This window comes from Ranitomeya imitator, chromosome 3, assembly GCF_032444005.1.
Source record: "Ranitomeya imitator isolate aRanImi1 chromosome 3, aRanImi1.pri, whole genome shotgun sequence".
NCBI lineage: Eukaryota > Metazoa > Chordata > Amphibia > Anura > Dendrobatidae > Ranitomeya > Ranitomeya imitator.
The window spans coordinates 549,209,925-549,221,973 of record NC_091284.1 but is presented as its reverse complement, the minus strand read 5'-3'; the positions used below and the strand labels follow the sequence as shown (position 1 = coordinate 549,221,973).

Here is a 12,049-nt window from a genome sequence, read left to right as displayed (position 1 = left end):
GTTCAGCCGCTCCTTGCCAGACGAGGGGGGAAGCTGGACACAGGACTTCCCCCGACGCTGCTTCCGGGCCCCCGACTCTGCCGTTCTCACCTGGACACCGCACAGAGGCTTGGCGGACCCGGGTAGGTGACCTGTAGGCTCCCGCCGTCCGGACAGGAACCCAAACTGGAGGGCGAGGGGGACCGCCCCTTTTTAACCTGTAGGTTCCTGTCCGGAAGGTGGGCGGATCCCCTCTCTCGTTGTGGGTGCTGTCGTGGCGATAGGAAAAGCAGGAATCCAGCGACGGGTCCCGTCTATTCAAACTGAGCATGAGTGGAAGAATTTCCAGTCAGGGAAATTCTCTCTCGCTCTCTTTCTCTTTTTTACTATTGATGCTGCCTACACAGCATCAATAGTAACAAGATACAATGTTAAAAATAATTTAAAAAAATTACCGATGCTCCGGGCAGCTAGCGTTCCTAGTAAAGATTTTGCAATGTATTACTAGGAACGCTAGCTGCGCGGGACGCCGGTAGGCGAGAATATTTGATTTTTTTTTTTAATTATTTTTAACCTGGTTTGTGTTGTGTATGCATTTTCGCAGCGGAAAACAGCTGCGCAGACGCATACACAACAGATGCCCATAGCCTCGACGGGTCCGTCAGAAAGACGGGCCCAGTGCACCCGTCACATACGTTTTGACACTATTTTGTTAACGTCCGTCGCTACGTCTCGGCGACGCAGCAGGACGGGAGAGTCCCGACGGAAATGTGAAAGAAGCCTTAGCGGTTCATGTTAGCTGTTCAAAACAGCTGACAAGTGGTGGAAAAGATGTGAGCTCACCGCCGGAGCCCACATCAAAGGGAGGGTGTCCGACATCGGTATATAATGACACCGATGTCAGAAAAAGGTTAAATAATGAAATTGCAATTTAATGAACAAAATAGGTATTTGATCACCTAACAACCAGCAAGAATTCTGGCTCTCACAGACCTGTTAGTTTTTTTAAAAAAGCCCTCCTACTCTGCACTCCTTACCTGTATTAATTGCACCTGTTTGAACTTGTTACCTGTATAAAAGAAACCTGTCCACACACTCAGTAACACTCCAACCTCTCCACCAGGTACAAAATTGTTGACCTGCACAAGGCTGGGGAGTGCTACAAGACAATAGGTAAACAACTTGGTGAGACGGCAACAACTGTAGGAACAAATATTAGAAAACAGAAACACGGAATGACTGTCAATCTTCCTCTGTCTGCGGCTCCATGCAAAATCTCACCTTGTGGGGTAAGGTTGATTCTGAGAAAGGTCAGGAATCAGCCCAGAACAATACAGGAGGACCTAGTCAATGACCTGACGAGAGCTGAGACCACAATCTCAAACATTATTATTAGTAACACACTATGCTATCAAGGATTAAAATGCTGCAAGGTGCACAAGGCCTCCCTGCTCACGCCAGCATACAGTCATGGCCAAAAGTATTGACACCCCTGCAATTCTGTCCGATAATACTCATTTTCTTCCTGAAAATGATTGCAAACACAAATTGTTTGGTATTATTATCTTAATTTAATTTGTCTTAAATAAAAAAAACACAAAAAGAATTGTCCTAAAGTCAAATTGGATATAATTCCACACCAAACATAAAAAAAGGGGTGGACAAAAGAATTGGCACTGTTCGAAAAATCATGTGATGCTTCTCTAATTTGTGTAATTAACAGCACCTGTAACTTACCTGTGGCACCTAACAGGTGTTGGCAATAACTAAATCACACTTGCAGCCAGTTGACATGGATTAAAGTTGACTCAACCTCTGTCCTGTGTCCTTGTGTACCACATTGAGCATGGAGAAAAGAAAGAAGACCAAAAAACTGTCTGTCTGAGGACTTGAGAAACCAAATTGTGAGGAAGCATGAGCAATCTCAAGGCTACAAGTCCATCTCCAAAGACCTGAATGTTCCTGTGTCTACCGTGCGCAGTGTCATCAAGAAGTTTAAAGCCCATGGCACTGTGGCTAACCTCCCTAGATGTGGACGGAAAAGAAAAATTGACAAGAGATTTCAACGCAAGATTGTGCAGATGTTGGATAAAGAACCTCGACTAACATTTAAACAAGTTCAAGCTGCCCTGCAGTCCAAGGGTACAACAGTGTCAACCCGTACTATCCGTCGGCGTCTGAATGAAAAGGGACTGTATGGTAGGAGACCCAGGAAGACCCCACTTCTTACCTCGAGACATAAAAAAGCCAGGCTGGAGTTTTCCAAAACTTACCTGAAAAAGCCTAAAACGTTTTGGAAGAATGTTCTCTGGTCAGATGAGACAAAAGTAGAGCTTTTTGGGCAAAGGCATCAACATAGAGTTTACAGGAGAAAAAAAGAGGCATTCAAAGAAAAGAACACGATCCCTACAGTCAAACATGGCGGAGGTTCCCTGATGTTTTGGGGTTGCTTTGCTGCCTCTGACACTGGACTGCTTGACCGTGTGCATGGCATTATGAAGTCTGAAGACTACCAACAAATTTTGCAGCATAATGTAGGGCCCAGTGTGAGAAAGCTGGGTCTCCCTCAGAGGTCATGGGTCTTCCAGCAGGACAATGACCCAAAACACACTTCAAAAAGCACTAGAAAGTGGTTTGAGAGAAAGCACTGGAGACTTCTAAGGTGGCCAGCAATGAGTCCAGACCTGAATCCCATAAAACACCAGTGGAGAGATCTAAAAATGGCAGTTTGGAGAAGGCACCCTTCAAATATCAGGGACCTGGAGCAGTTTGCCAAAGAAGGATGGTCTAAAATTCCAGCAGAGCATTGTAAGGAACTCATTGATGGTTACCGGAAGCGGTTGGTCGCAGTTATTTTGGCTAAAGGTTGTGCAACTAAGTATTAGGCTGAGGGTGCCAATACTTTTGTATGGCCCATTTTTGGAGTTTTGTGTGAAATGATCAATGTTTTGCTTTTTGCTTCATTCTCTTTTGTGTTTTTTCGTTTAAGACAAATTAAATGAAGATAATAATACCAAAGAATTTGTGTTTGCAATCATTTTCAGGAAGAAAATGATTATTATCTGACAGAATTGCAGGGGTGTCAATACTTTTGGCCATGACTGTATGTCCAGGCCCATTTGAAGCTTGCCAACGACCATCTGTATGATCCAGAGAAGGCATGGGAGAAGGTTATGTGGTCAGATGAGACCAAAATAGAACTTTTTGGCATCTATTCCATTATCCGTGTTTGGAGGAAGAAGAAGAAGGATGAGTACAACCCCATGAACACTGTCCCAATGAGGGGTGAGGCCAGAAGTCAATGGAGCCAGACGTGCCAGAGTGAGCTTCGTGCCCAAGAAATCAAATCCTTGGCAATCCCTACAGAGGAAAAGCCATCCACAGCCCAGAACGCCTTCTCTCCCCTACTCAAGCACCCAGCTTTCATGTGAGTCCTCCTTAGACCAGACCACCAAAGCAGCAATGCAGGGGAACATTGAGACCTGCAGCCACGGCCTCTCCACGGACACCCACCCACTCCTCAGCCAAAGCCGGGGGGCCACTCATCAGAATTGCACACCAAGTCATGGTAAATAGCTGCTATTAATACGGCTTTGTTAATTTACATGCTAATCTACACCTCTGACCTGAAACTACACCGGCCTAACCACGCAAACTCTGGTGGGCTATAACCTGAGACTTTTGTGATGACTTAAACCTCACTCCTCTGCACCCTGAAAAGGTCAACACATATTATGCTTTCCCTTTGACTCCATTCAACTAGAGTTCGGCAGTAACTACCAGATTATCTCATAAAACATAGACACCCCCATGCCAAAGTAAAGAAGCTATAGGAACCCATCTTCAGCAGATCCTGGCAACAATATGCCCTCCGGACTACACTTCACAGTTGAATCATCCTGCTCCTGCCTACCAGATGATACAGAACTAATCCCAGCTTCCACAACCAGGACTATGAACTCCTACCCTGGATCAAGAATTATTACTTTCACAGTATAAATCTCTCTTGCATTCGGAATTATCTAAAATGTCAGAAAAATTAACTAAAGAACACTTTAAAGAAATCATAGATGGGATTTTGTACATATGATATGGAAGATAATATGAACTCCACTTTTGCAGTCCTCACTACCCATGAAAAAGAGTGAGATACTTCATGAAAAAATGTATTCTATAATAAATTTATAATATTAAGTTAGAGGATTTAACAAATCATGCCCACAGGAGTAATATACGTATCAGAGGCCTGCCTGAAACAACCTTCCATCCAGAGCTGCAGCCCGATTCCAAGAGCTTTCACCTGGAATTCCCATCGAACGCCAAGAGATGCACTGTATCCACACAGCCCAGAGTAAGAGCAAGCCAAACAGACTTCCCGGGATACTATCCTCAAAATGCACTTTTACAAATCAAAGGAACAACTGCAAGCGGCAAGAAAATCCTAACCTTTGAAATTCCAGAAGTGGTTGTTAGTATTGGGAGTCCCAGATGAAGAACTCGCCCTCCCCTTCAACGTCCCGTGACCTCACACACGCATGCTCTGAACTCGATCTATGCCTCTCTAAAAATGCAAACTTAGCCATCTGTTGGTCTCAACAAAGTTTTTATGCCCTTTATGAAAAAAATAATTCCAACTTTACCCGACGTCTCAAATGCCTCCCGACACCTCTAAGACAACCACAGGCCTGACAGCCAACCTGCAACAAATTACCCGCCAGTTTCAACAGCCACTTGAACCACTATATAATGACACCTCTGCCAATAACAGAAAAAAAATTGAATCTTTCCTAAATTCTACCCCTCTCCCACCCCCGAGTCCTAACACAATCAAACTCCTAAATGAAGCCATTACCCCCTCTAAAATAGAAACTGCTATTCGGCACTTTAAATTTTTTTTACAAAAAACAAGGCCCAGATGGATTCACAGACGTTTATTCCAAGAAGTAAGCGTCTATTGCAATCCCCCACCTCACCAGCCATTTTAATTCTTTAAGTGATAGCCATAGGCAAGGGCCAACCTCTCTAATGGCAGTGATTTCCATGATACCCACCCAAGCCAAACTCGAATCATACATTATGGCCTAGCTACAGACCAATATCCCTGATCAACATAGATCTTAAACTTTTAGCAAAAATGATGTCTCAGTGCCTAAACTCAGGTCTGGGATCCCTTATACACAAAGATCAGGTTGACTTTGTAACTCATAGACAATAGTCAGACAACATACTGAGAATTTACCACCGTCTGCACCACTGCAAACAACGTAATGTAGCAAGTATGCTATTATCACTTAACATTAAAAAAAATAGATTCTATCTCCTGGACATACTTATTTGCAGCCCTGTGGAAATGGAAGTCTCCTGTCAGCAGTTTTGGCCTACATAAGACATACGGCCACTGCCTTTCAGGGCTCATATACTGTATCTAATGCTGTAGATAAGCCCCTGATCCGACCTGAAAGATAAGAAAAATACGGGGGGGGGGGTTGTCACAGGTCCAGCTCCTTCCATCTTCTTGCGATGTGGCCCTCCTGCTGCTTCATCGCTCCCTGGCATCGCGCTCCTGCGCAGGCGTACTTATCTGTCCTGTTAAGGGCAGAGCAAAGTACTGCAGGCGCTGGGAAAGGTCAGAGAGGCCCAGCACACTGCAGTACTTTGCTCTGCCCTCAACAGGACACATAAGTACGCCTGCGCAGGAGCGCGATGCCAGGGAGCGATGAAGCAACCGGATGGCGGCGACACAACAAGATGGGAGGTGCCAGAAGACCTGCAACACCCATCAGACTGTACTGCCTGCCCCCCGGTGAGTATAATAAAATTTATTTTTCTTATCTTTCATGTCAGATCAGGGGCTTATCTACAGCATTATAGAATGCTGTAGATAAGCCCTGAAAGGTGGTGGCCGTATTTTATATTGGCCAAAACTGCTAACAGGTTCCCTTTAACGAACATATCTCTAACACCCCTAAGCACATCCAAGTTCTCATTTAATTCATATTTCTAGTAGCCAAACAAACTATAGCATTGGTTTGGGAAAAAAAAAAAATCAGGTTTAGAATTATCTGAAGTCAAGAGACGCCTTTCATTCTTTCATTAGTATATGATTAACGAAAAACTATCAGCCATACTTATACAGTCCATAAATTTGAGAAAATTTGACTTCCCTGGGCAGAATACACCAACCACACCATCACTTCGTCTACACGCTCCTGACTCCTCAGGCTCATTCTGTCACCTAACTGGAATTACACTCGACAAACCTCCCCCCCTTGGGCTCCTTTCCCCCTCCTTCACCCTTTATACCCTTCTGTCCGTTATATGTTTGTCTCCCCCTTCGTTCCCCTTCTAGCTATACATGTATGTTCATAATAAGGTTTCAAAATGTACCTTGTTTGTTATTTATTTAATTCATCAATAAAAAAGGTTGTATAAAAAAAAGAATACTGTCCCAACTGTGGAGCATGGTTGGGGAAGCATCATATTTTGGGGCTGATTTTCTGCAGAGGGGACTGAAGATTGCACCATATTGAAGGGAGGATAGATGGCATCGTGTATTGCGAGATTTTGGCCAACAATCTCTTTCCCTCAGTAAGAGCACTGAAGATGGGTTGTGGTTGGGTCTTCCAGCATGACAATGACCCAAAACACACAGCCAGGGCAACTGACGAGTGGCTCTGTAAGAAGCATTGCAAAGTGCTGGAGTGGCCTAGCCAGTCTCCAGACCTGAACCCAATAGAAAATCTTTGGAGGGAGCTGAAACTCAATGTTGTCCAGTGACAGCCCCAAAACCTGAAAGATCTGGAGAAGATATGAATGGAGGAGTGGGCAAAAATCCCTGCTGAAGTGTGTGCAAACTTGGTCAACAACTACAGGAAATGTCTGACCTCTGTAATTGCAAAGGTTTCTGTACTTCGCTACTGTATCAAATACTTGTTTCACGCAATAAAATGCTAATTAAAAAATCATACAATGTGATTTTCTGAATTTTTTTGTAAGATTCTGCCTCTCACAGTTAAAGTGTACCTACAATAAAAATTACAGAGCTCTCTATTCTTTGTAGGTGGGAAAACTTGCAAATATGGCAGTGCAACAAATATGAAAAACACCAAAAAAAAGGACACATTCAAGAAAAAACACCAAAAAACAGGCAAAGATGCTTACCTGTCTAAATAGGCCTCAATACAAATGCACAAGCAGGGTGCAGCGGACCCAAACAAAATAGCAAGTGCACAGGTGCAATACCTAATGAAACAGCCAGCCTTCAATAAGGGTTTGGCCGTGTGGTACACCAATATACTAAGATAAAATACTCTGTATGTGGCGTGTTCACACAAGGAATACAAAGCGTCTGGCTACAGCCTATTAATGACGCCATATGGCGGGCTGCCCAGTGCTAAAATGCATCCCGTGCGAACAGAGGCCACAGTGTACAGAACAATTTGGGCCCAGCTGCACCCTGCAAAAAATATACGTGCAAAAAAAAACATATAAATATATGTAAGGTATTAGTTGATATTAGGGCCATAATATGGAAGCTGGCAACCCACGCCAAGGGTCCTTACGTATTGCCAGTCCTACTCTAACATGAAAAACACCAATGTGTCCTTTTTTTTTGGTGTTTTTCATGTTAGAGTAGGACTGGCAATACGTAAGGACCCTTGGCGTGGGTTGCCAGCTTCCATATTATGGCCCTAATATCAACTAATACGTTACATATATTTATATGTTTTTTTTGCACGTATATTTTTTGCAGGGTGCAGCTGGGCCCAAATTGTTCTGTACACTGTGGCCTCTGTTCGCACGGGATGCATTTTAGCACTGGGCAGCCCGCCATATGGCGTCATTAATAGGCTGTAGCCAGACGCTTTGTATTCCTTGTGTGAACACGCCACATACAGAGTATTTTATCTTAATGCATTGGTGTACCACACGGCCAAACCCTTATTGAAGGCTGGCTGTTTCATTAGGTATTGCACCTGTGCACTTGCTATTTTGTTTGGGTCCGCTGCACCCTGCTTGTGCATTTGTATTGAGGCCTATTTAGACAGGTAAGCATCTTTGCCTGTTTTTTGGTGTTTTTTCAGTGCAACAAATACTTAATTTTCCCCACTGTATAAACATACACTATATATGTGTGTATATATAATATACACACATATACACTAAAAAGTTTGTTTTGTTTTCACAAAGGTGTAACATGAAGGCCCCGATTCTTCAAGACTGATTATGATCACACAGGTCTTCATGAAGTGGTGTGGTGGAGTCAGACGCTCCTAATTCATTAAGAGGAGCACACTTCTTAATCCTGTCACACCATTACCATTTTTTCATTTTTGTTATATTGCTCTTCTTCTTCCATGATCCATAACTTTTTTTTATTTTTCTGTCAATATAGCCGCATGAGAGATAGCTTTTTGCGGGAGGAGTTGTACTTTTGAATAACACCATTGATTTTATCATGTGATGCACTGGAAAGAGGGTAAAATTTCACAATTGTTTTTTATTTACCATGTTCACTATATGGTAAAACTGACCTGTCAATAGGATTCTCCAGGTCAGTACGAGTACGCAGATAACAAACATGTATAGTGATTTTGTTGGTTTAAGTTGGTGATAAAAAATGTGGAAATTGATATGAAAAAAAAAATCCTTTTTCAGGATCTGTTCATCTCTTATTGCATTTTATTGCAATGTTGCAAATATCTCTTTTTTTGTTACACCGTTTACCGATCATGTTAATTTATATTATATTTTGATAGATCGGTCTTTTATGAAAGCAGCAATACCAAATGTGTATTTTTTTCTTGTTTTATTTTTAATAAGAGTAAAGGGGGAGATTTGAACTTGTGTGTTTTTTTTACTTTTTTCATATTTTTAAAAACTTCTCTTTTTTCACTTTTTACAGGATTTAAAGCTGCGATCATCAGCTCGCTTGTGCTATACATAACACTGCATCAGCACTGCTACGGTATGGATAACAAAATTCACAATCTCCTATGAACACCAGCCACAAGCCGGAGCGTGTTACATGCTGCTGTCAGAGACCGACGGTGGGATTTAAAGGGAATCTGTCACCCCATTTTTCGCCTATAAGCTGCGGCCACTGCCATCAGGCCTTATCTACAACATTCTGGAATGCTGTAGATAAGCCCCCCCCCCCCCGATGTATCCTGAAAGATAAGAAAAACAAGTTAGATTATACTCACCCAAGGGTGTTCCCGCTGCGGTCCGGTCCAATGGGCGTCGCGGTCTGGCACCTCCCATCTTCATACGATGACGTCTTCTTCTTTTCTTCCTGCCGCGGTTCCTGCGCAGGCTAACTGATTTGCCCTGTTGAGGGTAGTGTAAAGCACTGCAGTGCGCAGGCGCCGGGCCTCACTGACCTTTCCCGGTGCCAGCGCACTGCAGTACTTTACATTGTCCTCAACAGGACAGACAAAGTACTCCTGCGCCGGAGACGCGACAGGAAGCAAGGAAGAGGATATCATCGCATGAAGATGGGAGGCCCCGGACCGCGACACCCATCGGACCAGACCGCCCCTGAGTGAGTATAATCTAACTTGTTTTTCTTATCATTCAGGTTACATGGGGGCTTATCCACAGCATTACAGAATGCAGTGGCCGCAGCTTCTCGGCGAAAAATGGGGTGACAGATTCCCTTTAACAGGTTAACAGCTGTGGGAGGAGCTCTACTCCACTCGCGCCTGTTAGAGGCACAGGACGGAAGATTAAATCATCTGTCATGTGCAGGGAAAGATGCGGGCTTGGCGTGTGATCCCTCAAAGAAAGGGACACAACATATTATGCAAGCTAACTTCTTATGTCGTGAGAGGTGCGCCTTACCCCAAATCTTACTCCAGTCATGGACTGGAGTAATATTTCTGGCATAAGGTGCACCACAGCTTGTCAAAATGGCAAAAGTTGCAACATTTTTGCGTAACTCTGAATTGTGCAAAAATATAGTGGCTTTTCAAAGTATTTTATTATGACAGTTTTGTGGGGTAAAAGCTATGATGAATCGGGGATTAAATGTCTCTACATTTAACAGAAACAAACTAAGAACATAATGTACGGGTATGTGCTAAAACAGTTTTCTTTTTAGGGCCGATTACCTATTTTTCAAGAGTTATTTCCATCACACAAAGAGAATAGTGTTAGGATAGGCCTTCAATTTCTGATATACGGTGGGCCGAGCTTTTAACCATTGGAATAGGTAATCTAATACCTTCAATGAGACCATGGACTGGGGACACTCCACCCCACTGCCCCTTGTGGAGTCTACGTTGTTAAGCCGAGCTTATGTGGATATGAAGGACAACACCTTCTTCAAGGCTTTTGGCAGCCATACAGTTACCCTGCAATATCACTGAATGGCTAACCAAGTAATACATGATACTGCCATGTCCCCCACAGCCGAAGCCACTCTTTCCAGCAGCTTTGCCACCATGTGGACTAAATCACACACTAGTTGTTACTCACCAATTTTCTTCTTTATGCGCTTGGAAAATTTTCAGAAATGATGTAATGAATGTTAAGGAAACATCTAGAATGGTGGATGGAACTAAGAAATGTCTGATGAAACATATCAATACTAGAGCATCCCATCAGTAAAAAGGATATTGAACGACAACCGCCTGGCACTTGTAAGCCTCCACGAAGTCATGGTTGGAAACGGCGTAAGTGCACCTAAGGACAAAATATGGGAGATAGTAACAGAAACTAAAAATACATGACAGTACGTTACTAAAATGTGCCCTAATAAATACTACTCAAAATATCCATCAATCCAAGATGTTATCAGCAGGTTTTATGTAATTTGCTTGTATTATATAACATTCTTGCCATTTTACAGTCGTGTGACAGTTGTGTTTTCTGTATTGCAAGGGACATGTGCCATAACTACTCGGATTCATGCTCTTGTTATTGGCATATATTACTAAGATTTGCTTCAATGTGCACTTTTGTGTAAGGACGCTGTCGCTATTAATGCTGGATAAATACTTACATGCAACGGGCTTCCTATTTATGGCCGATGTCCGGCATTTTTCTCTTTCGCTATCTGTTTAATAAGACATTTAAATGCAGCCATCTTTACATTTAAAGGGGTATTCTGATCTCCAAGAACCCATCCCAATATGTAGTAGGTGTAACAATAATATTAGCAAGTACCTCCTCTAATTAGAAATGTAGTAAAATTCTGATTCGCTATGTCTTTACCTAATGGCAGGCATTGGAGGACCTTTGGTATCCATGGCTACGACCACTGGTATAGTGACAGCTAGTAGCTAGTGGTCGTAACCATGGATACCTAAGGTCCTGCAATGCCTGCACAAGAGGAAAGAGACATAGTGAATCAAAAACTATAGTACAGTTCTAATAAGAGGTATTTGCTAATATTATTATTATAACACCTACTACATACTGGGTTAGGATCTTGGAGATGGAAATAGACCTTTAAGTCTTTTGCTGTATGACGCTCCTGACAGCTGCTTCAGCTTCCATTATGGTGGTGATTGGTATCCTGTATCTCTTATAAGTGAGGCTCGTAGACATGGGGGCCAAACAAATGTCCAGGATCCTCCTTAAGGAACAACACTCGCCTGAGCTTTTTATTAGGTACCTTGATTGTCTCTGCTCTTGTTCTAAAGTAAGTGACTGACTACCCGGTGAGGATGTGATACTTGTGTGACTGCACTGTATGCCATCCGTCCCAGGAGGGAGAGCACGATATGGAAAATAAGCGAATTAAAGGGAATCTGTCAGGTAATTTATGCAAATGACTGAAAGAAGCGGAGTTCTGTTATAGAAAGGTTTGTATGATTAGGAATAAAAAAATAACTTCTGACAGGACTCCAGGACAGGTAACTCGCTTCTTCACCCCACCCACATACACTGTGCACAATTATTATTACAGAAGTATTTGTACCACATCATCATTTTTAAGCAGATTTGCCGACTCCAAGCTTTATTTATTATTATTATTATTTTATTCTGCATAATCTTAAATGCTTATTGCATGAAGCAGATCAGATCATTTGTATTTTTGTAATAAGGAGGATTTCACCCAAGG

At 42.8% G+C, this 12,049-nt stretch overlaps 1 protein-coding gene across 2 annotated transcripts in view; it reads right to left on the bottom strand.

The window, feature by feature from the left end:
* Positions 1-12,049, bottom strand: part of PCID2 (PCI domain containing 2) — a 103,678-nt gene that overhangs the window by 45,223 nt on the left and 46,406 nt on the right. For both annotated transcript variants that reach the window (XM_069757888.1, XM_069757889.1), the window contains exons 5-6: positions 10,600-10,665; positions 10,459-10,500 (exon numbers count right to left, since the gene is read on the bottom strand). In XM_069757888.1, the coding sequence (XP_069613989.1) occupies positions 10,459-10,500; positions 10,600-10,665 (108 nt within the window). The remainder of the gene's footprint in view (positions 1-10,458; positions 10,501-10,599; positions 10,666-12,049) is intronic.